The following is a 25470-nucleotide window of genomic DNA, read 5'->3' on the forward strand; positions in this document are numbered from 1 at the left end:
GATTTCAGCGGTCCCTTTGCTTTTGAGCCGTACAGTAGGTTTATATTTCGGATGGAATACGAGATGGCACAAATAATGTTACTATTTCAGTAAACTTGGGGTGGAGCCTTGGCACAGCGGGTTAGCGCACTGTGCGACAAACCCAGCGACCCGAGTTTGATCGCCAGCCACGGCGCCTAACATTGGTAGCGAGCGACATCGGAGCCAATCCCTAACCCCCAACAACAACCCTTCATCAATTCGCATTGACCAGCGTGGTGCAGTGCGGTTGAAACAACCGCTGCAGTGACTGACACGGCATGGAGGAGGCCTTCATCCCAAAAGTCGATTGACAACGCAGCTTGTTGCACCGAGCGGTCAACTTCAATAATATTTCAAACATGGATGTTGCTAATTGGTTTTTTTACCCTTCTATCTGGCAACAAAACTGACACCTTTTTACAAGGAGTCATGTTTGCATAGACCGCAATACCTGCAGTCATAATACAAACAAAAGAACATAACTCTGATAATGTATGCACTGTCCTTGAAGTTGATTGGTCCACACCCGAGACAGCTTTTCTTAGAGCCTAGTCTCACATGGTGTTGGACCAGATGACGCCAAAAGGCGCACTCAGGACAGTGCACATTATCAGTTATGTCTTTTGTTTGTATTATGACTGCAGGTATTGCGGTCTATGCAAACATGACTCCTTGTAAAAAGGTGTCAGTTTTGTTGCCAGATAGAAGGGTAAAAAATAACCAATTATCATATTTTTACTGGCAAATGAGGTTCCCATAGTGAAGGATGTTGTTGTCACATGAGTCGTCCTATCTCGGTTATCAAATTCACGTCGGAGGCTGCAGATGTATCTTGTGTTGAATTCCCTCTCCCCGCTCGTGACCAGATAAAAGGAATATTTTATTTATATCATGGAAAAAACCCTCCCCCCCCCCCCCATCAAAATAAGAGCGGGGTTCCTGTTTTCATACACACGTGGGCCACCCAAAAAGCTGCCTTTTTCCACCACTCGCCCTGCTGTGCGTGTGGTCGCTGGGTGGCGGTGGCAAGGACAACAACGCTTCCCACCCAGTGTTTGTTTTTCTCCCGGCTGGTCGATTGGCTCTCAGCATCTTCCGCTGTGGGCAGGGATTGTTTGTTTCGCCGCTCGTTCGATTGCGCACCATCTGCGCCAAACTGCCGATACATTGGGCAGGATGCAAATCGCCAAACTCTGTCGGCCAGATTGTCCCGATTCGGGATGAGTGGCCTACTTTTGTTGTACTTCCTCCTCCTGACACCTTGCAGTCCCTGCGGGTGGATGTGTCTCACACGGCTCAATTTGTCAATCTCGCTTCCAAAGGTCTAGATTAGAGGCGCGCGCGAGCATCCACGCGCCCACTACACCGGCCCTGAGATGTGGAGCAGAGTGAGACATGATATTTATTTTTGCAGTCAATGTCCTGCGTGTTCCCCATCCACACTGTGAGGCCCCGTGGGAGGCTGGTGGGCCCTCGAGACTGGCCGGATCCTGACACAACTGCTGTGATGTTCTTCCTCTGATGATACAGTAGCCCATTCACAGGTCCACAGAGGAACAACTCGTGCACCATGCTCCCCTGTTTCTAAAAGTATTGCTTGCATTTTTTATCTCTTTCTTATATCTATCCCTATTGTGCTGTCGAGGTAATCACTCGCAAAGCAGTGCCATCTTTTGTGTTAGAGAACTGACCACAGCTACCTCCGGACCATTGTATAACTGTTTAAAACACCGTAATGCAGATGAACATTTTGTTTTGAACAGCCGAACCGCGTCATCTTGGTGATTTTGCGCCACTGCTGGTAATGGAGACATTGGTGCGTGTTCACCAAAGCTAGGACAGACAGGCACGTTCGCCAACAACACTTTGATGTGGCCCTGCAAGTTAAAGGGACGGGCCAAGCTTTTTTTTGCTCGTGCTGTTGATGATGGTCAGGGTCTTTTAAAACTGGCTCCAACAAAGTGGTTCAGTCTGGCAAACCGATCTCGCACACAAACGCGTCCATTGTTAAGGTAGAATTATCTCAGTTTCAAAGTTTTTATTGCTAAATTCACCCATTGTGTGAGATTCCCCACAATCCTCTACTGTGACCCTGTACGTTGTTGTGATGCGTTGTTGTGATACGTTGCGATGCGTTGTGCCTTGAGCGGTGCCCCAGGCTGCTTTGTGCTCACAGCAGCATGTTGCTGGCACTGTCGCAAGAGTCTTCAATGCCCATTTATGACTTATTTTAAGGTATCCACTGCTTTAACCAGTAGACGCTGCCTCTCCAGGCCAGCCACCAGCACAGTACGAGACTTCAAGTATGTGTCTGTGGACCTGCGCATGCAGCCTGTAATTTTATATCGCAATATTACATTTTATTATTCATAAGTCATTCTAATCGGGGGCACCCTTGCGTGCCGTGCTGGCCCGGCCGGAGCGTGGTTGGCGTTTCGGTTTGCAGTCCTTTATTTGAAAGGGCCTGGATGTTTTGTTGTGAGCAAACCACATTATTCTCTTAGGTGGTGGCATTGTTTAAATATTAATCCCAGCAATATCATTTTCTCTGTGGGACGGCCATTACGCAATATCCTGTTTGGAAAACTCAACTCGCGCGCCCCGCGACCTTGTTGCCCCCGTATGACCAATGCCGCAAGAGCGTCACCACACAATCACTCTTAAAACAATACTAGGCAACTTATAGAATTGGCTGCGGATTTCTAGGATTTTGTGTGCCGTCTCTCTCATTCTTACTCTGTCATGTGGGCTGACGGCTGGCAATTTGTCCTCGCTTGTTCCCTGTCCCGAGCTCGCACGCGCGCACACACTGGATGGGAGAGCTCACTCACCCTTCTTGCCCAGGGGGTTGTCTCAAGATGGAATTGCCTCTCAAGCCGTGGGTTTGTGTGAAGGCCGCGGTTTGTTCGAATGTGGCCCCTTGAAAACTATTTTAGGGGCGCCGCGGTGGCGAGACGTCAACTCCCTCGCCTGGTATGCAGGAAACATGAGTTCGATCCCAACCCTGACGCCTGTTGTGTATTTGGAGTGTTCTCTCCCTGTGGTCGCCTGGGTTTTTCTCCAGATTCTCCAGCTTTTCCCTCCACATTTATAAACGTGCGTTTAGAGTATTTGTCTGCTATAAATTTCCACATGATAAGCCACTTCACGGAGCTATCGTTTGTGACCAGGTTGCTTCTGAAAAAGAGCTACATAGCTAAGTGGGGCCTTAGCTAGTGAAATAAAAATAGTTAATAGTTAGTTGTTTTACTGGAAAGTGGTATAACAAATGAAGCTGGTCCATGAAAGAGTCCCTGATGGTGCGATCACTGAATGAAACAGTTGGGGTCCACAACTCCTGGTCCCCAGTGTAGAACAGCGCAGCTTATGAAACCGTCGTGGATTGTCCAACGCTGTGAGATACAAACCACGAGGTGAATAACGATTCACCTTCCCAACTCCCGGAGATTCGAGGAATTGTCACGATGCAGTTGTTGATTCGGGGGGTCAGGATTCGCTTACTATTTTAAAACATTGCGATGACCGTAAGCGGCACCTGTGGCGGCTACGTGGGGGTCATGTAAACCCATTACGCACAATGTATTGAAATAGAAAATAAAATAGCGATTCTTATACATGCGATTGACATGTCTACCGTTAACTCATGGAACTGATAATGACCATCGATGGATGCGTTGCTATAGCCGTGCATTCCACTGCCGCACGCAAACAGGTGTGGCGTTGGTGGGTTTAACACCACAGCACTATGAGAGATATTTCTATTCCTTTGTTACATCCGTGTGCTTGAATGTTCTCCGTAACGTGCTTGTTTCTACCCTCATTTCCTCGTGTCCGAGGCCTGAGATGTTAAAACTATGACGCTGGAATGAGTTTGCAAAACGGTTAATGGGTTAAATTGATTCATTCGTTACATAAAGTAAAAAAACGCTTGTTTACTCAGGACAGTATTACAGTACTCACAATATTGTTTTCAGAATCAGAATATTTAATTGTACTGGAGGAATCCGATGAGCCGTAAATCTCTTGAAACAAATAGGGTGACAAAGTAGAGGATGCCATTAAGCTGGTGAAATACAGAATGAGGTGGAGAGTTCTCATTCGGCCCATCATCTCTGGAATGTGATCATTCTGATCCTACAAAAATTTCAACCGGATGACCACCTAAAATGGAACGTCTCATTCGCAAGGGCGTCCGGGGTGTCGAATGGCACGTGTGTCACAAGCGCGCAACAGCAAAAAGAAGATGGACAGGCAGAACCAGAGAAGAGATAAAATAGTAATGATTGTAGAAAATATTCAATCAATACGTAGATTTAACTCAACACTTTCGTCAAAAAGAGAGAAAACATATCTGGCTTCTGTATGTGCTGTGAAGAAGGCCCAATACCTGAAACGTCACTTATTGTATACTTTCCCAATTTTAGGCAGTGTTATTGGCGAATGTGGTGAGTGCTTGTGTACAATTGCCAATGCAGCAGCAGCAGCATCACCAAATAATTTGCATGCACAATGGATAGATCCATTGGTTACTTCAGGAGTCGATCATGCTGGTCACCGTCTCCGTGCGCGTCACATATTTTTATCGTGACGAGTCCGCTCGGTGATGTTGGCGACAGATTGCCGAGTTGACGCAGCCTACAGGTGGCGAACAAAACAAGAAGAAGTTTGCGTTGACCCTTATCAGCCCATATGCGTCCATCTCTCTGGGAGCATTTCAGTGCGCGCTCCGCACAGTGCGCTCGCGCGCGCGTGTTGTGTCCATTGTGCATCTTCACACGTGCATGTCGGCGTGAGCAACGCACGTGCTTGGGGCGTGCACACGGCACACGTGAACATTTTGCGAACTCGCCGTTGCGACGCCACGATCGGCGCGTGCTCGGCGGCGTAACTTGGCTTTAGCGTGCGAGGCCTCGTGGAAGGAATGAAACGGGGGTTACCGCCCTGGCCGATTTCTCCCCCCCCCGCCACGCTCTAACCTAGACTCCTCCGGCACGTGGACCCCTGTGCAGTTTCACCGCCTGCACGCTCGATAGCTACGCCGCTGCGTTTGCCAAAATACATTTCGACTTGGCTGAGGTTGTGGCTGTGCCACACATTGCTCTCTCATCTGATAGCAGAGGCCCCCTGGTCGTGTGTGGACACGCGAGATTAACCCACTTAGGAAAGATGACATCAGAGCCGCTCGTGGCCGTTCGGCGAGCGATGGGGGGGGGGCATCGTGATGATGACTGCCGACGGCCAAATCCGGAGCTAAGCAGGCTAGATCCTGGTTAGTACTTGTATAGGTGACTCCTGGGCAATAGAATACTTGGTGGTTTAGGTTTAGACTTGTATGTTAAACTTCTTTCGCACCATACGTAGCTAACCGTGTTAATCGGAGGTGCAGGGGAAGGACAACAAACCAAACACAAAAAGCAGTTCGAAAGAGATGAGTTTTCAATGTAGATTTGAAAGTGCATAACTCTAGTGCGTTTTAGACGGACGCAGAAGGGCATCTGGAAGCACGCGATGCGGTGGCCATCTTTGTTCGATGGTAAAAAGACTTGGGCTGCGAGTTGGTCAGGTGATGACAGTACAGCAATGGATTATTGAATATATCTGTGTGGAGCATTCAGTGTTTATCTCCCTTGTATCCATAGGGTTTCATCCGTGCACTCTTATTTTTCCTCTCGTATGCTAAAAACTCGGGAATGGAATTCACCTATCAGGCCTGCGCAGGATCCTTCCACACGAATATAAAAACAAGTCTTGAGATTTAGTAATACGCAACATATGTAGGGTGCCTGTTAAATGAGAGAACATTATTTTGCTACCCTAAAGTATACAGGAATGGTTGCTATTGAATGCCAAATCGTTTCATCCACATCTGTGTGTGTCTGTGCATGTGTGTGCATGTATGAGGTTTGGTTTCAAAACATCTTAAAAAGTTTAACATTATGGTAAATTATAACATTATGGTTATGTTATCTTCACATCCAAAACATGCTGAGATTCCTGTAATGTGTTTCGATGTAATGCCCAGATATATTAGCATTTGTTTCCAGGCTTCATGCATTTTTTTTGCGCTTCTGTTGAATTTGCCTCTTCAGATGAGGAAAGTGCTTGCATTTGACAGACATGGATTTCAGATCTGGTACTCACAAGGGCAAAGGTTGAAGTCAGGACCCATAAACAGATGCAAACGTTGAGCCAACGTTGGCCCGAACGTCCCATGTTTACCAGGGAGCTTACAAGACCAAGCACAAACCAAGGCCGTTAAGGTTGAGGTCAATGTCAAATCCAGCCACGGCTGCATCCCCTGCGTTGCCTGCGTAGTTACAGTAAGCAAAGCTGCATCATGGACACTCAAGCGCTTTCACACAAAAGTGATAGATTACATTTCATTAACGTCCTCACAGTTTGAATAAAATGTTTTAAGATCAATTGTTTAAAATGAAAAACATGTTGAATTTCTGTGAAAGTTATTGTTATGAGCAATTACACGTGACCAGTTTGAAACACGACCCAAGTGCTGAAGGTTCTTGGACTAAGGACACCAGAGGTCATGCCCAAGGCCGAGGACAAGAGTTGGGAAAATATCCATCCTCGAGGCCTAGGCCTGGTCTTGAAGACCAGAGATTGCAATTTGGTGTAATTACCTTCTTTAAAAAACAAAACAAGTCGTCTTCTTAGGTTTTTTCGGTAAAGTCACGTAGAAAGTAAAATAAAATAAAAACAAAAATCACGACGTTTCGGAGGCAACACAAATCTAGAATTAAAACAAGTCGTGTTTGCACTTGTAGGGGTGCGAGTGTGTGCGTGCGTGTGCGTGCTGTATTGTCTGGAGCGGTAGCGGAGTAGTTAGCGCACTGTGCTACAAACCTGGCGACCTAAGTTCGATTCCTGCTTATGGCCAACACCAGTCACGATTATCTTAACTCATCCTCGGCCACACCCTCAGGTCGACTCAGCCTCAAATGAGTACCTGGTGCGGTGTGTAAACATCGCCAATAAGGAGACAAAGGTGGCCGGATGTGTTGCTGGCCACCCACCCACCCCCTCGTGTGCTGTGTGGGCCTTCATAGGTGCTCGCTAACAGCCCTTTGCACCAACAGTCTGTTAAGCCTATGGGGGGGGGGGGATTTTTTGTCTTCATCATTTTTTGTGTATCTGGAGGTGGCGGGGTGGTGGAGGTTATTTCATCCACCTCGTTCGCAGCTGAGGAGTGCCCGTGTCTTGAAAGTCACGCGATGCATTAAAACGCTTAATGGGCTCGTTAGAATGCTGTGTTTCTATGGGGATGAATTTAAAGCGGTAAAATAAGTCGTTGGTAAAGATGTGTGGTTTAAAAAGCCCCTCGGTGTTTTCACACGAACAGGAAGCATGAAGAACAGAAGTGATGAGTGACACTGAGGGTGCGGGCATCTATGTTTGCTTGTAAGTGCGTATCGCACTTGCATGCAGCTCTTAACAGCATATTCTGCCAACAGGGGCATAGCAATGAGCATGATGGCTGAACACTACTACAGTATATTGCAATAAATGATAACAATGAGGTTATTTGTAGAATTTTTTTTAAAAAACAGCCAAATATGTTCAGGTTAGAGACGAAGATGCTCACACAAAAAAACTAAATAAAATTAAATAAAATTACATTATTCATTTTTTTACGTGGTGGGGGGAGGGGGGTCTATTCGGGTAAGAGACTGGAAAAATAAATCCATGCCCGGCACACCACGTTCAGTATACTTCCCGTTATGGCTGGCTGCGAGCGCTCGGGGGACACGTCATATTATAAAATTCGTAAGCATGTGAAAAAACAACCCCCAAGAGCATCATCTTAATTTGAATATTGTGATTCAGTTTCCCACACCTGTCCATCCGCTCGCCTCTAGTGAGTGGGGGCGGTGTGCTCATCATTTTGTCCCAACCCATCTTGGCTCCAGTTCTCGGCCCTGCCAATCTCATTCTATTGCACAAAACAGCTCAGTATGCACCGCCATGGGTATGTTGTGGGTTATAAGGGGTTAGTGGGTAGGCGTATGGGTGGGTCAGTAAATAGATTCGTTTGGCAGGGAGAGAGGTAGGTTATGGTGTATAGGTAGGTGGGTAGGGAGGCGTGTGGGTGGGTGTGTCAGTAAGTAGTATGGTTTGGCACGGAGGTGGTTTGGATATTTTGGATAGGCAGGTGGGTGTGTAGGCTGGTCGATCAGATAGAGGTGGGTGAGTAAGCTACGTGGGTGGATGAGTGGATCAGGACGTAGATTCGTTCTGGAGGGAGGTAGTTAGGATATGTTGGTCTAGGTGGGGTGGGTCGGTTGAAAAGAGAAGTAGGTTCCTTCGTGTGGAATCTGTACTCGTTCGTGAGAGTTCCCTCCTAAGAAGGTAACATGCACAAAGGGTTATCCATCGCGAAAGATGGAGCAATGAAATTGACTCCTGGGCAGGAGCTCGACGGATTGTTGCATCGCGAAACCATGAGATGATGATGACAAGGGGGAGACCTTCACCCAGCAGTGGATAGATCATGGCTGCTGATAAAATATACAGTATTTGCATCGCGCATAAAATGTAAGCAGAACCAAAGATTGGGACAAGCAGAATAAACACATTCCTGTGGAGGGAGCTGGTAGGAACGTTGGGTTGCTCGGTCAATGGCCAGGGTCAACGGCGGCGTGGTGTATTCCGCAAATATGCCCGACTGTGAGGGCGGGCACAAGCCGGCGTGAGTAGGTTAAACGTTGAGTTTTATAAGAGCACCACGGGGTGACCAGCCCCTCCCCACCCAGCAGCAACCCTCCCACCCCACACCCAGCCCCACCCCTCCCACCCAGCCCAGCCCCTCCCCACCCAGCCCCTCCCCACCCAGCCTCACCCTCCCCTCCCCACCCCACCCAGCCCCACCCTCCCCACCCAGCCCCTCCCCACCCTCCCTTCCCCACCCTCCCCACCCAGCCCCTCCTTGCACGACGGACGGACACAATAATCCCCTGTGGGCTGGTGTCACCAGGAGGTTCCTACCAGTATTATCGTGCATATAGTTATCGGAAGTCACCGTGTGTGTGTGTGTGCGCACAGTGCCAAGATTACTCTGCAAAACACCCTGATTGAACGTACTTGCTGTAATGATGATCTTAAAGAATCATTGTTGGAGTTATTCCCTCGAGGATGGTGTGAAGTTGCGCTCGGGAACCTTCGATTAGCACAGGTTGGCTAAGTACGGTGCGAAAGAAGTTCCCCATACGAGGAATGGAGATGCCTCCTCGGTACCACTTCTCCCCCTCCCCCCGTTTCCGTTGGGATTCATCGCCATGCTGGTCGCCCCCCATCGCCCCCCATGTTCTTCTTCGCTTCTAATTCGTCAGCTAGGAATTGGGCTCCCCTTAATGCTCGATTGTATTTATCCTCTTCGTCTTGATGCGAGTTACTGGCACTGTTTACGGATCGTTGAGCACTTTCTGAGAGGCCTTTGTCCTGAAATCGCGCTCTTCATCAGACGCAGCGTTGTTGCTATCGTGGTCGTGGTATTTACGACGGCGAACGCCCTTTTGAACGCGACCATAATTATTGTTATTTATATTTTACGTAACTTTTTTTTCCATTTGCTCTTAAACAACTTCAGATGAAGTTGGAACGCTGGCTAATCACGCACTCTTTGACCCATCCACCCCCTCCCCCCCCCTAAACAAATAACTCCTAAACAACGCAACCGCTCCCGCCCGGCGAGTTGATCTCTTTTGCCAAAGAGGCTGTGATTTAGGGATGAACAGAGAGAGAAGCAGCGCTGCTGCTTCCAAGCACAGTAAAACACTTGTCTCCTTGTTGCCCCCCTCCCCCCCGTAACACACACACACGCACGACGCGGCCACGCCTGGCTGATCTGATGTCGCCAGCGGTGACCTGCGCTGCGCTTTGATGCGCGTTCACGGTGGACATTGTTTGGAGAGGGCTTAGACGGCCCCGTTAGTGGCTTGCTGTCGCGTGTTTACGATTGTTTACACGGCAGGGCGGTTTTGGAAGCGAGAGCATAAACAGAGGTAGAACCTTTGTCTAAATAAGTAGCGTCTGTTTGTCGAGGGTTGTTGCAAGTTGCTCATTCGAATTTTAAAACAATGGAAAGTTACCCCCCCCCCCCTGCTGCCCAATTCAGGTTTAGCGGACGTGGCCAACTTGACCCCTCCTCCTCCTCCTGCTCTTGCCCTGATTTGAACTCTCAATCCCGTTGATTGTGCGCCGCTGCTGCTGCTCATCGAGATTTCACAGATTCCAGATTTGCGGTGTTGATTCGGAGATGTCCTGTGCCCATTGTCACAACTTCGCGAGCTCCATAGATATGCAGGGGCGATCACGAAGTCGGACATCGGAGACTGTGAGACTCTCCCAACTCTTTACTGGGGCGTGCGAGCAGAGGGGTTGGGGAGGGACAATGAGGGAGTTCTGTTTTTGTGTCCGTCTCTTTTTTTTCTACCTCCCACTTTGTCTCCATTGTCTCTCCGTGCATTGCTTCCTGTCTCTCTCTCTCTCTCTCTTCCCACGTCTCTCTGCATGTGTCTCTGTGTTTGTATCGCTCTGTGTCGATCTTTCGCTCTGCCTCTTTCCACGTGTCTTTGTGTGTTTATTATTACATAGCTCTCTCTGCATTTCTTTATCCGTCCTTGTACAGCTCCTCTCTGTAACACCCCACCGCCACACCACCCTCACTCCATCTACACGTAGCGTTGCAATAACACTCCCGTGAGATGACGCCGAGAGAGACACACGGGGGACACCCGGGCTCCGTTAAACGCCATGCAGGGGCCACGCTGCTGTCACGCTGCTGAGAAGCGCATGGCAGAAGGGGGAGACGAACGATTGCAGCTGCGTCTCGGTGACCGGGCGATGGCGGTGAGCCCACCCCCGCCCCCATGTGCAGTTGCTTCTCTTTCCTAACCCAAATTCCCACGGCTGCTCCACGCGTTGACCGCTCGGCTGCACGTGCTTCCACCCTATAATTATGCAGTGTGGTGGCTGCGGGAAGCGGCCTTGAAATCTTCTGATTTTGTGCGTGGTATTTGAAGAATGCCGTGAATACACATTGGCCACTGCGCCGTGATGATGGTGGCGATGGTGCCGGGTGTGAGCTCGTGGCACGTGCCTCGTCCCCGTGGAACTGCGTTGATCCAGTGCTTGAACTGGGCTGGCTCGTTCCAGGCACTGCGTGGACCCCAGTCCAGTTCGACTCCCCGACTCGTGCGAGCGCAGCACGATGACCGCGTGACACGCTTCTATCTGGGGCGACTCCGCAGCCAGTTGCACCGTAATGGGGATCTGCACGCGAAGGAAACTCCACGCGCAGTGCCGTCACTCGCTTAGTCGCGAACGTTCTTGGCGTGCTGGCGTTAAAAACACGCCCGACGAATGATAATGTTGGAAAAAGTTTAACTTAATATGGTGTATGCCTACGTTGAAGTTTTTTAAATCTATAAACATTTAAAGGTTTCTTCCCCAACCATCATGCCTGGCAGGGCTTTCAGAGGCGAGCCTGGGCCGCCCCTGGGCCGCCCCTGGCCTGCCCCTGGCCTGCCCCTGGCCTGCCCCTGGCCTGCCCCTGGGCCGCGCCTGGGCCATCCGAGCCTGGTTCCCAGTGGCCATGGAAACGTGGTATTAGAGCTGTGGTGAACAGTGGGGCTGTCCCGACTGGTTTGACTAGGTTCATAATGCCATTGCTAATATTAATTTAATCAACCATTGGTGTGTGTGTGTGGCTCTTGTATACATACAGTAGGAGCATTGTTTTTTCTTCGTTCACGAAGCAAAGTTTGCTTGAATCCTGTAAAATGGTGAATGTGATGTCTGGGTTAAGGCAGTGTATTTTAATAAATAATATTAGAATTATTAATATATATTTATAAAAAAACACTGTTTGACAAGCTATGGCACTGTGTTTAGCAGAGTTTTGGCGCAAAGAACTGGCAACGATTGAGCACTTGGGTTTATCCGTGCATCTCACTGCATGGAAAGAAAGAAAGATAACGAAGTGTTTGCTCCCTTGACAATCATCAGTCTCTTTTTAGTTGTATTTCTCCACATCTTTGGCAATTTCCTGACCTCTCTTCCCCCAATTCCACTACTCCCCCATATACTGGCTGCGCGCCCCAGCCCCGTTGCTACTTGCACCCTGCCAGCTCTGGAGCCAGCAGGAGCGTTTCTCGGCCAACAAAAACTGTCCCACTGGGTTTTAGGCACTTTAACGCCTCTGAAAACTGAAAGCGTTTTTGTATGGGGGCTGTTTAAAAAAAAGCCTTTCCCTCTAGCGCACAGGTAATGTCGAAATTCTCTGAAGGCTCACAGATCGTCGATTGAGTGCAAAGCGGAACTTTTTTTTCTTTCCCTTTTTGGCTTAAACAACACAATCTTCAGCTCGGGCCCCAGGCCAGTGCGCAGTGCGACGTGGCCGCGGATTATCGTGGCCAGCGATGGAGCGGCCATGTACAAAACACATCGTTTTGGCAGTGTCCTCTCAAGCTCATTGCTCCTGCTTTGGGTCTGCTGCTCGAGTGACCGTTGGCTATGTCTGTCGTCAGTGAGATCCGCCAGACTCAAACGCCTCATTGCCATTTTCACTAGCTCGGAGCACGTGGGGGCTTTGACATTGTCGTGTTCCTAATTTATCTCTGCGCTATTGAGCGAGGATGTTAAATCACGAACCCTTTTCGCATGCTGCAGAGCCTTTTTTTTCGTCTTTTGAAAAAACGTCGATTTACAAAACATTCTTCGCCACCTTTATTTTATTGCCGGTGTTTGCGAGGCTTTGCTATCTGTCCCTGCGGCAATGCCCTAATTTCTAACGGAGCATTTAGGAGAGCGCCTGCTTTCGGAAATGTATACGGGAAGAGCGTGTGTTTTGGTTTTTGTGTTTGTAGCACATGTCGGGCAGCACGCGATAACAAACAGACAAAATGTTCGTTGTGATGCCCTTCAGGGACGGTACATGTAATGCAAGTCGGAGTGAATCAATTTCCATCCTTGTGCTTATTTTATAATTTACCTTTTTTTCCCGCAATACAAAAGTTGCATTTTGTGAAATTAAACATTGCTCGGTGTCTTGACGCATGTTCGATGGCACCGTGTTAATCGTTTTTGACATTTTGTATCATTCAAATAACTTAAGGGTTTGACTTCTGGTAAGAATGATGGCAACTGAAATTAGGCTGGGGAGGCCTTCATCCAGCAGTAGATTTACAAAGGGCTTTATATAATTATTTTCACAAATGATACAGAGGTGGTGGCGCGCAGTGGTTGATGAACTATGCTACGAAACCCAGTGACCCAAGTTTACCGGTCATGGCTCGTGCCAGTGGCAGATGATATCTCAACCGGTCCTGGGCTCCACCCTCTTCACAAATTCGCATTCACCTAAATGGCGAAGTATGGCCAAACAACTGTTATGACCAACACGGCGTGCGGGAGCCTTCACCCAACAGTTAGTAAAACCTCAAACACGGTTTGATTGTTGGTTGTCACATCATGTTGGCTCATACGACAAATGCAGACAAGTATGAGTAATGTCTCTAAGTATGAGTCATGCTTGTAATGCATGTATATGTGTATGGGCATGCACGTGTGAGTTTGTAGAAACAGTGTTGATATGGATTTTTAAGATTTCATATATACAACACAAAATTAAAGGGGCTCGCTGGCTTCAAGATAATGGGCCCAAGCCACCAAGTCCACATTTTGCCAATTCAAGGACCCCTTTCTGGCCTCAGCCATGGCAATGAGTTTGGGATGTTTTTTTGACCGCGAGTGCGATGTCTCCGTGCGTCTGTGCCGTAGTTCCCGGAGTGCGGCTTCTACGGCATGTACGAGAAGATCCTGCTCTTCCGCCATGACCCGCAGTCTGAGAACGTCCTGCAGCTGCTAACGTCGGCGGAGAGCGTCAAGGAGGGCGACCTCATCGAGGTGGTCCTGTCCAGTAAGTCTCTCTCGCTCATCCTGGTTTATATACGGTCCGAGTGGACACTACTGGCAGACCTGGGTAAGTTAGCCTTCCACTTACACCCTGCTTTCACTGGCACATCTGAACCGCACCAGGGCCATGCCAGGCTAGGCTGCCCAGGGATCAGGAGGTGTGAAGTTGTTTTTCCACGACAGAGGCCGAGCCGTGCCGATGACATCGCATGCAGTGTGTGACGTCGAAATGCGTGTAGGTGACGAGGTGACACGGTGCCCTCAGTGTACCGACAGATGCATTGAACACGTTAGCTCCATCCCTGGTCCTACTTAGCCCCGAGGGTAGATTCGTATGCGTTGGGAAGTCAGCATGTCACCGTTTGGTCACGGCCAGATACGGAGAAATTGCCAGTGAAAAATCGCATATCTCTATGAAGACATGGGTTTTACAGTTAACCAGACCACATTTTAAGTGGAATCCACTATAGATTACATACATTAGAAACAGTGTCACTCGGTGGACAGGTGCTGAAGCCAAGGGCGTGGGTAAAACAAACCCCATGTAATCCGAGGAAATGGTTCAAAGCTGCCACTTCATTCATATGTTAAACTAAGCCGCCACGAGTCCTATCCCCTTGGCTACAGTTCCTCCACATAGAAGAGACCGCTTCTCACCGTTGACCATTGAGCTAGCGGTTGTTCGCTTCGCAGACACAACTTTGCCACTCGTCACTGTTTGTGGTGACGCCAGCGAGTTGACCCATTTGAAACGAATGCTTCAGCATTTCCTCTGCCTCCCCCCCCCCCATTTCCACGCCCCGCGCATGTAAGGGTACCAAGAATAAACATGAAAAATTATGCAAATTACTGTTAACTTAGTGCATTATGCATTGCAATGTTACAACAAAATACACAACGTAAATTGGAAACTTTGAATTGCTCAATTGTCACCTTGGCAAGACCCGCCTGAAAAAAGAATTGTGAGACTCAGTGAGGCTTACCTGGGTAAAACGAGCACAATGATAATCATCATAATAATAGAGTACAGACGACAAAGTCAAGAGCATCCTGTAAAACAGTGTTGAACATTGATGCATTTACGTCTGCAATGTTGCAGACGTACGAAAATGATAAACGCGCAAAGTAGTGACGGTGCCACCCATACCGTGGCCACAACGTCCGGCGAGTCGCCGGGCTACGTTTGTCAGCTTCGTCGTAAATTTTCACGGCCCCCCCACCTCCCCCCCACCTCGGCTGACGAAGCAATGCTACTCCCATACAGTGCACGGGAACACTAAACGGCGGCTGGTAACGTGAGCGGCGTGACGCCATGCGCGAATCCGGTGCGCGCCGATCGCGGTGCCCACTCGCTCCCTCGCCAAGCGACGTACACGACGTGGGCCGCCCGGACGCCGTCATGCGTTCGAGGCGGCGAGATCGTACGCGCACGCACGCGCGCGCGCGTGAACGCATTCACCCACAGCACTGCGCCTCGAACCGTAGTGGCCGGCAGGACGTTTCGCGTCGCCTCTCCATTGGGCTGGAAATGCTCTGCCAGGGGACCTTGGAGCATCGCCATAGGCCTCGTGACATCTACTGGACATCTGTGAAAAAAGAGCTTAATAGCTCATCGGATTCCTCCAGTATAAATAAAGATTCTGATTGTGAAAAAATGAAAATGAATAAAGATAAAGATTCTGACATTTGCTCTGAACTATGGCGCTGGGACAAAGAAAATGTGCCTTTAATTATTATTACTAAGTATCCAATATGCAACATTTTGAGCAGTGGCCCTTCTTCATAGTTCAGAGAGGTGACCTCTCTTGTTGACGAACGTGCTTGGGTTTTTGTTTGTTATTTGTGCTTGTGCACCACTGCCAACGCAGTTTCGGCGAATACTGTACGCATACATACATTTTTGTTTCTCAATCATCACGTGCGTCCGGTCTCCTCGTGCGCTGCTCGTGGAGATTCACACCGTTGCCCTCTGGCTCCTGCCTTGCGAGGGAGATGTGAGGAGCAATAAGGAGATGAGAAACGCATGTGCTAGGGTCCTGGGGCCTAGGAATTGGCGTGCAAAACAGTGGAAAGTTACTGTGTATGCATAATAGTGCGGCATTACAAAATATAAGCTGTTAATTAAAACGTGAAAATGTACAGCTGGGATTAAAAAAAGACAAATCAAAGTATAATCGTAAGCAGAATCATAATCTTTCTTTAGACTAGAGGGATCCGATGAGCCATGAAGCTCTTTTTCACAGATTTCCAGTATGGGCGGGTCAGCAAGTTACCATATTAAGCCTGGGTCGACTTCGGAGGAAGCCCAGTATCGAATCAGATCATCACATTACATCCTAAACACAAGAACAGCAGATGTGTGATACCGTTTGTGTTGATAAATATTTAGTAAACAAATTGCCAAATTGCACAGTGCTGTGGCCTAACTTGGCTGCCGGCTGCGGTGTGGGCCTAGGCTGGTGTCTCTGCTCAGTGAGCTCTGATTTTACAGTCAATCCCCAGAGGGGGTGGGGGGGGTACGGACACTTTCGTGATTGCGAGCGACGTGACCGTATGAATGGATGCCGCCAAGAACGACGGTGCCACAGACTTACCAGAAAACATTCTCGGGTAAATTCCGGCCAGAAATCTGCGACTTCACCACCTGCTTGGCTTTGTGCGGATTTGCGTCAAAAGTAAATAACGCTATCGACGTTGTGCCAACTCGTGCATTATCATTCTTGATGGCTGTGGGAAATTGGCTGTAAAAATGTCACCAGGATTGGTTTTAAAGTGTCTCTATTTTGTATTTATTTAGGCTGTGTCAACGCGGCAGCTGCTGCCACACACAACCATGCCACTGTCACCCATAGAGAGGTGGTGTTGGCAACAATAATACAGCACGTTTTAGCCGTTCATTTCGGTGTCGAGGTAAATTTTTACAGTTCTTCTGTAGACCCATATATTCAAATATTGAAACGGCTCGTTGTGGCGGTTAACTTTAGTGTATGCAGAGTTTTCAATGACATGATACTGTATGTTTAGGAAACATTTTATAGTCCCGGTGTTGATCCGTGAGTTTGTATTAAAGGGTTATGCCCCGTGAGTGCTTGCGCCTAGGGGTTGTTAACTTTCATCACTCGTGTCTCGCTCGTGTGCACAGCTGAAATAAAGTTGTCACAAAAGTAAAATAATCTGTGTGCTTTTCCCTTTGGAATGGAGCCAACTGCACCTTGGTATTGGCCATGCATAACACTCTGGGAAATTTGGAAAACAAACCTGTCCTGTCCCTCTACTAAGTCAACTCAGCCTTAAATGAGTTACGTACCAGGTGTAATGTGTTGGCATTGATGCCGAAGAAACAAAAGGGAGCTGGCCAGGAATGTCCCTTGCCACACCAAGACAAGCATATGCCTTTCCTTCCTTAATTGTTGCTCATTATAACAGTACTTGCCACAACAGTCTATAAGGCCAAACAGGGGACCTTTCGTAAGTTTTCTAGTTTACGGGTGGCATGTGCACCGGCAAGAGTGTCCGGTTGTTGTTGTGAATTCGAATCCCCCTGCTACAGCAGTTCGAGAATTGAGTGTAATTGTGGGTGGCTCTGAGCGTGAGAAAACGCCCAAGGGGAGGCCTAGCGTAGCCGGGCTGGGATCCGGGCATGTCGAGGCGTGCCGGTCCCACCCGAGCCTCACCGCTTCCCGTGCACCACAACACTGGTTGCCTCGTCGTCGGTCGTCGTTCAAACATAGCTGGCCCCCCACCACCACCACCACCGCTGCAGAGCCCCCTCCTTCCAGTCGGGATGCTGCATCGAGGGTTGCCACCTACGAGGATACAATAGAATCAGGGCATATCGTGGGAGACGAATATCTTATTCCGTCGCTGACAAAAAAAAAGTAGTTTCTAATGCCCCGGAGAGACTTACAGGTTTCCTGGGACCGCTGCCTCAGAAGGAGGACGATCCTGGGCACGGGGGTGGCAGCTCTGGGCTGCGCGGTGTGCGTACCGTTTCGTTGACCCTGGTAGATTGCATGAATGTATGAGGATGACGCCGCAGCAGCGAGCGCCTGATGGTCGTGCCACCAAGCCAGCACTCATTAAGTGTCTGCTTTCGCGTTGTCTCAATGACCAAGGCAGAAAGCCTGCCTCGTTGCTTGAAGTGCGCATTATCGACCAGGTCTAAATAAAGCCTCATTGTGTGCTAATTGTGTCTTTATGAGCGGAGCAACTTTGAAGCCAGCTGCACAAATCACTCACTTATTCCTGGAAGGCAGTGTCTGTAGAAAAAACCCCACCCCACCTGTATTTAAGCAGTTTAAACAATTTATACCCCCCCCCCCTATAATTACTTGACTTGAAATGACACCTTTTGGTGGTGGTTGCACACCAGGGATGCCAACCGCTGTAAAGTGCCTCCACCTGCCCTCTCATCCCCTCATCCACCTCTCGCTCTACCCTCGTGTTCTCCCCACCTCACCCCACCCCCTCCTGGCAGGATCGGCGACTTTGGAGGACATCCAGATCCGGCAGCATGCTCTCTTCGTGCACTCGTACAAGTCGCCCACGTTCTGCGACCACTGTGGGGAGATGCTGTTTGGCCTTGTGCGGCAGGGCCTCAAGTGCGAGGGTGAGGCCCAGGAACCTGCTCACGGTGCAGCTGAGGGTAGCCGGTTGGCCCTCCATACCTCGACTTTGTTATACGTAGACATGAGTCCGCGATTGATTGTAATGCCTCGTTGTTTTGCAAACGTGTTGCAAAATAGGCAAATAAGGTGCTTTGTTTAACACTTAGAGATTGCAAAATCTCTAAGTGGCTCAACTGTTGACTGCGCCTGGTAATTTCCATACAGGAATGAAGCAAAGTGAGTAGTCTACACTGAGTGGATTTTAAGGGCTGTTGGATGCCCTTTGCAAGAACAGCCCATTTTGTTGCATTACCCATCAGGTTCAGAATATTGAATTGCACATCTAACTTACAAAAATGTAATTAAGAAATGTTCTATCATTTCTGTTTTCTAAACTTTACTTTTTCAAAGTAAAATAATGAATCTGAATGCCCTTCACTTGATTAAGTTACCGTTGGCTTCATTAAGATTGTTGCCAAGACACATTATTCACCCGAATATTTGACGAGACATTTTGCTTAAGAAATTTTGCCAGGATGTGCTCGACAAGGCAGTGAAACTTTAAAGCCCAGACAAAGTTGCATGTACGTTGAACTTATTTCGCGCTGTATGTAGGCAGCTGTACTTTTCAGAGGTGTGGGTCATGGACAACTAAACCAAACACAAAAAGCAGTTCTAAAGAAATTTGTTTTCAATTTTAAAAGCGCATAGCTCTTGCGGCTTCCTCATAGCGAGGTTGTGTTGTCGCTGCAACATGTGTCAGGAGGCATGCTGAGATCTGCTCTCACTTCACGTCACCATTTGTTTGGGGAGATGCCTTGGGATGAGAACCTCTGCACATCTCCCAGCTCGAATGAGTCACATTGACAGCGTGCGTCGTTTAGGTAGCACGCACGCACGCTCAAACGCACGCGATCCTTGAAACTCCCACGCAATGCCCGCAGGGTCCAGTCGTAGCGGCTGGGAACACCCGTGGGATTCTTGTTTTGTCACGATCATTCTCGTCGCGGGTTTCGATTTGAGCTGCATTTGAAGTTACGAGACTTTATACCGAGCTGTTGTGGTGTTCGCCTCGGCACAAACATATTCACGTTAGTAATGTTTGTTTCAGTTGCCTTTTGTCAGACTAAATGTTTCAGACATCAGCCATGTGGTTGTCCTTTCTTCGTAGCATACATTCGGTGCAATTGCAAGGACTTGCTATTGGATATTATAAGCAGCAGGAAAGGAGGGCGATGTGGTGGCACTTCGGATGACTGGTGACGGACGTCAAGTGTCTGTCGCCAGTCCATGAAAAAGTTCTCTCACCACATCTGGTGGCGCATGCAAAACAATGTGAAGTAAAAACTGTCCTTGGCCCCCAACCTGCCTGGCCAGAGGTAATTATCGCCGGTCACAGTGATTCACTCAGACTTGAACTACATTTTTTCCCCCCCTGCCTTCCACTCCTGCGTGTGAAATGGACCCCATGTAGTGAGCTCAAACTCACGGTCATGTGCAGCGGTGTCAGGCACAGGGTGCATCGGTGCTTTGTCGTGTGAACATTCAGCCCTTTGAAGGCCTCCTTGCACCATGTTAGCTATAGGGATTGTTTATAATTCACCATGCTGGGTAATACGTGTTGGAGTGTGGGAGCCAGGATCGGTATAGATATCACTTGCCACTGATATTAACCTTTGCCTGAAATCAAAATTCACGTAGCTGGGATTCGTAGCGCAGTGCAATAACCACTACACTACCCATTTATCCCACCTTCACAAAAGGTTTTGAGTATTGAGTGAATTTATAATAGGGATTCACTCCCCCCCCCCCACCACAAAATCAGTTTTTACAAACATTCCAATGCATGTATGGTGTCCTTTAACATTGATATTAATTTATGAATCAATGTATTGTTTCACCTCTGTCACAAAATACTTTCCGTAATGGGTACAACTGAAGTTTTACCATTTGACTCACCAATTTGCTGCTCTGGCTAAAGCGCTAATTGTTGCGTGGTCGCGCTGCAATGGAATACGCTTTGCGCTATGATCTCGACTGCCTGGGTTTGACTCCTGGCCATGGATAACATCAGTGGGCCTAGAGTTTCCATGGTTCAACTTGGCCGAAAATGAGCATATATTGCAGTGTGTGAACATTCGCTCTAGGGAGGCAAAGGTGGCCGGTTTTGGTGCCTTCATAGGTGCTCGCTATTAGTGCTCCAAAAGTCTGCTAATAGTGATACGGGTGAGATGTTGTCATGTGCGTGCGTGTGTGTGTGCTCGTCTTTCTGTGTGTGGCTGTGGGGAGTGGTAGTGTAGTGGTTAGCGCGCTGCGCTACGAACCCGAGGACTGGAGTTGTATTCCCACTCACGGCCAACACCAGTCACGATTATCAGAATCGGACTTGGGCCTCCCCTAGGTCGACTCAGCTTAAAATGAGGACCTGTGTGATGTGTAAAAATATCGCTACTGGGGAGACAAAGATGGTCAGGGGTGGTGCTGGACACCCACCCCCTCGTGCACCATGCCGGCCTTCATAGGTGCTCGCTAAAATTACTTTTCCCAACAGTCTGTTAAAGGCTATGCGGGGGATCTTTGTCTTTGTGCGTGGCTATGGCGTGCACTTTGTGTGAAGGCTGTGGACTCAACTACCACAAGCGCTGCGCGTTCAAGATCCCCAACAACTGCAGCGGCATGCGCAAGCGACGGCAGTCCACGCACTCGACAGGAAGCTCCGACGACTCGTGCTCCCTGGTGAGCACTGCTCGACACGCGCCACCCGACACGTGCCACCATCCTTGCTCGGCCAAAGCGAGGTGTCTCTTTTGTTTGGCGTCTCCCAGAGTGTGACCTGGCTCGCACCAATAACACCTTTAGTACCACTGGTAATTTTAGTGCAGTCGTCGACAGCAGCAGTTTTTGCACCACTTTCTATTGTAAGTAAAAAAAAATGTAGTTGCCCACTGGTGGATACGTCTAATTGCTGCTCCCACTAGGGTGTAACTGGGGTTGTAACTTCCATTTGGATCGCAGACAGAGGTCACATAGTGGAGGTTGTGTGCCCAGTTAGACCAAGCATTGATGATAAAACACACTATTAATTTAACAAAAAAAACCTATATTATGAAAACACACTCTTAAATAAAATAAATTGCGTTGGCTAGACACAACTCCGTCATTTTGCCGTTGCCTCTAGCTACGCGATCATAGTTGTGCAGAAAAATGTGTCGTAGTCTTTTCCAACATAAGGGAGTGCAAACCACCACCCTTTCTGTGCTTGTGTCTGCTTCTGCTCAAGCTTGGAACGCTGCGAATATAAGGTTCAACTATTTTTTTCTCCTCTCGCAATTGCTCGAAGCTTACTTTTAAGTGAAATGCCAAAGCTCGCTCTTTTTGCTGATTTCAACGCAGTCGTGTGGGTGTGGAAGCCGAGGCTTGCTACAAAAGGCTGTCTCCTCCCCTGTCAGAGAAATTGTGATAAATGTTTTTTTTTTCAAACTCATATGGATGTGTTTTTTTAACTCTAAATACCATCCGAGCTATTGACAGTTTTGAGGGACCGAAGGGGCGTGTTTGTTTATGTTTTTTGGCTTTGAGAATGTGGTGTGCGAACATGAACGCCTTGCGTCAATTCTGGAGGGTGGGCATGCTTGTCAGCGCTTTTAACGAAAACGATGCCCACTTGTTCCATCCCTCGACTTTTAATCAGGGGTTGCTAATGATAGATGCTTACATTTTTGAGCTATGTTGTGCCTCCTTTGCCTGAGGCCTAGGCGTGAGGCTCCGAGCCGTCAGTGGTGAAGGGCGGCAAGCCCGCCTTCTGTGCACACAGAAATGTATCGTTCATATGTGTTCCTTTCAAAAGTTTGCTAAGGAGCATTTTCCGCGACCCAGATGCCCAACAAATGACGCAGAACAAATTAAATCGTACCCAGTGTAATATAACATGCTCAGTGTAATATAACATAAACACAACTTTCATGCAACTTGGATGCGTCTCGCTTTTCTCACATCTTTGTCTGGTGAATCTCTCTCCTCTCCATTTTTCTTTCTTTCTCTCCATCTCAGACGTCTTCTACCCCCCCTTTCACTCCCCTTGCGTTGCTCTTTACCTGGCTGCTCACACTCTCCTCAGGCTCTCTGTTTCATGGGTAAGCTCTACTTCACTTATGCACAAACACATTTGCACACGCACACACTGTTATCTTTCAACGGCGTTTTTGGTCAGATTGACATTGTGACTAAAATTCATGTTGGCCCCGTTTGTGTTGGGAAAAATAGAGTGTCTTTGACCCCATCACCAACGGCAGGACACATTGCCATGGTTGACGATGTCACCACGGATCATGTCCGATTGGGTTCTAAAACTCGAAGTGGCCAGTCGACTGTGCGAATGATGCGTGGTTTCCCTCTAGTGGACAGAGGTGATGATGGCATCAGCTTTTCACTCCCAAGTCTCGGCTTCCTTGTCGATCAGGCCTCACCGCTTCTCTCTGCTGTTGCTGTTGACTAGTAGTGACCAGCTTGTTCGTGTTAAACTAATTACGCGGTGTTACAGCGTTGGTAGTGGTGCACAAGCACAAATAACCCCAAAAAATCTCAACTTTGTTCTGCAGTATTCGAACATGATTATATTTATAAAATCAGGGGTCCTCAATTTCAACTTTATGAAAGGCCCCAGGGTGGTAGAGATTGGGGGCAAGTGGGTTAGCTTAGCTTGAGGATTAGGGGGCCTCATCTGGGATTTTGCCCCACGGCTCTCAGCCCCCAAGCAGTTGCCCTAAATGGCCCTGAAACTCTGCAGCGACACACAGGAATCCAGGGGCCGCGTGAGACACAGTTGACTTGTCACGCACGTGAGGATTGTGACTCTGGGTGCTGCTTAAGAATGCTGAAATGTACGTAAATATTCGACAGCAGTCAGTTATATGTTTCAAAAAGGATGCAAAAATGTGTGTAGGGCACAATGCCTGGGTGGATTATGCAAAAATCCATCGGCAATTCCGGAAGAAGTGCATTGTGATTCTCTTGTCTTAGATCACCATCAAAATACATTTGAGCAAATGTGACCAATTGAAAGCAGCAGTCATGCAGTGATAGACAACAATAACAGAGAGCAGTCGGCTGCCTTTCATCCACCATGTACGATAGGTAAACTGTGTCTAATGTGGCTCCTGACATCGATTTTGGCATCACGCCCTGGGCCTTGTGTAATAACAATTACTCATAATTATGTATGTTGGTACATTAAAAGGTAAACAGTTCTTGTAGATATCCTGAAGTATGGGGTATACCGGTTACAAAAATATTCACAAACTGCATGAGGAGTGAGCATCCTAAATTCGATTTGCCAGCCACGGCCAACATCAGCGGCTAACGATATCTGAACCGGCCCCTCCCTTCCCGCTTCATCAACCCGCCACTAGCGTTATCGATAAATACACTTGCTATTTACACTGGTCAACAAAAAAAAAAATCTGGGCATGACTTTTGCAGCTGTTTTAGACTAATTTCAGGGTGCTGATTCCAAATCTTATCTCAGATTTGCTCTATCACATCTCATTTTATGCTATCGGCATACCCCATTTTCATTGATTTTACCCGAAATTAACTCTGTCACTTATGATTGCAAGTTGTTGGGAGTCAGTGACTGCTTTAGTGTTAAAATATGGTGCTGTATTTCTAGGATAGTGTGTTTATAATATCATTTTATGTAGATATCCACATTTATTTAATATTTTCATTCTGCAGTTTTTATTGAAAATGCAATATTTGATATCTCAAAAACCTGATGTGATAGACAAAAACTGATGCCAGATTTGGAAAAAGTGTGTTGACCAGTGTTATCAACCCAAAATGTACAAACACCACAACAAATCCCGGCAACAATCTCACGCAGAAACCCACGAACTATTGCGCGCGAAGATCTTGCCAGGATTGTCCGTGTATGAAACGCTGTGACACCATGTGCGGCTGCCCCCTCACCCCGCCCCGGCTTCGCTCTCCCACCCTGCCCTGACAGCGCTCGGACAGCATGCCGCTGGCGTGGCGCGACAAGCGCACGGCCTCGTGGAGCGGCCGCCCCGTGTGGGTGGACCGCGCCGTGGCAGGCAAGGTGAAAGTGCCGCACACGTTCGTCACCCACTCCTACAAGCTCCCCACCATGTGCCAGCACTGCCGTCGCCTGCTCAAAGGCATCTTCCGCCAGGGGCTGCAATGCAGGGGTACGTGTAACAACAACAACAATAACAGCAACCGCCACTGAAATGGCGGTGATGTCACCACCATACTTGTGCCCAGGCGATGTGCACCTTGAGGCCACGTGAAGTGTCAAACGCCCGCTGACAGGAGGTCATGGAGCAGACCCAGGTGCCATGGGTTGACTGACTGTAATGACTGGCAGATGTGCCATCTGTGCCCCCTACTATGCCAACTTGCTGTGTTTTAGCCACCTGGCGCTCATTGTTGTGAGCATCGCTCCTCTGCCCTCCACTGTTGTATGTGCGCGCACGCACATGCACGCACATGCACGCACATGCACGCGCATCCCGCCAGTGCATGAGTGTGCTGCACTGGCACATTCAGAAATTTTCAATACAGTTGCACAGTTTGCGTCCAAAGGCACATAACACAATAGGGACCAGCAACAAAATTTCACCGTCAAAGTTGCAAGAGATAATAGTTCACACGTTGATTGAGTCAAGCAAGGCGGTTGTGAGAGTTTTCGAGAATAGACGATGGGAAGGAATTCCAAAGTGTGAGCAGTGCGAGGGACCAATCGGAAAGGGAGGTGAGGTGACCTGCAGCGTGGTAGTTGTACGCGGTGTGTGGTTGAGACGAAACAGTCAGTCCGGTGGGCCAGGTCCTCAACAACACAGGTGGAGGAATCGATGAGTGAAGTAACCATGGCGGCAGCAATAGCGGCGTGATA

General features: G+C 48.4%; 1 protein-coding gene across 1 annotated transcript in view; it reads left to right on the forward strand.

Annotated features, from left to right (window-relative positions):
• Positions 1–25470, forward strand: part of LOC144719841 (serine/threonine-protein kinase D3-like) — a 60080-nt gene that overhangs the window by 21653 nt on the left and 12957 nt on the right. Inside the window, exons 2-5 of the mRNA XM_078596092.1 lie at positions 13816–13954; positions 18428–18559; positions 21175–21293; positions 24562–24763. Coding sequence (XP_078452218.1) covers positions 13816–13954; positions 18428–18559; positions 21175–21293; positions 24562–24763 — 592 coding nt within the window. The remainder of the gene's footprint in view (positions 1–13815; positions 13955–18427; positions 18560–21174; positions 21294–24561; positions 24764–25470) is intronic.

Source organism: Lampetra planeri, chromosome 7 (assembly GCF_965212315.1).
Source record: "Lampetra planeri chromosome 7, kcLamPlan1.2.h2, whole genome shotgun sequence".
Classification (NCBI taxonomy): Eukaryota; Metazoa; Chordata; class Hyperoartia; order Petromyzontiformes; family Petromyzontidae; genus Lampetra; species Lampetra planeri.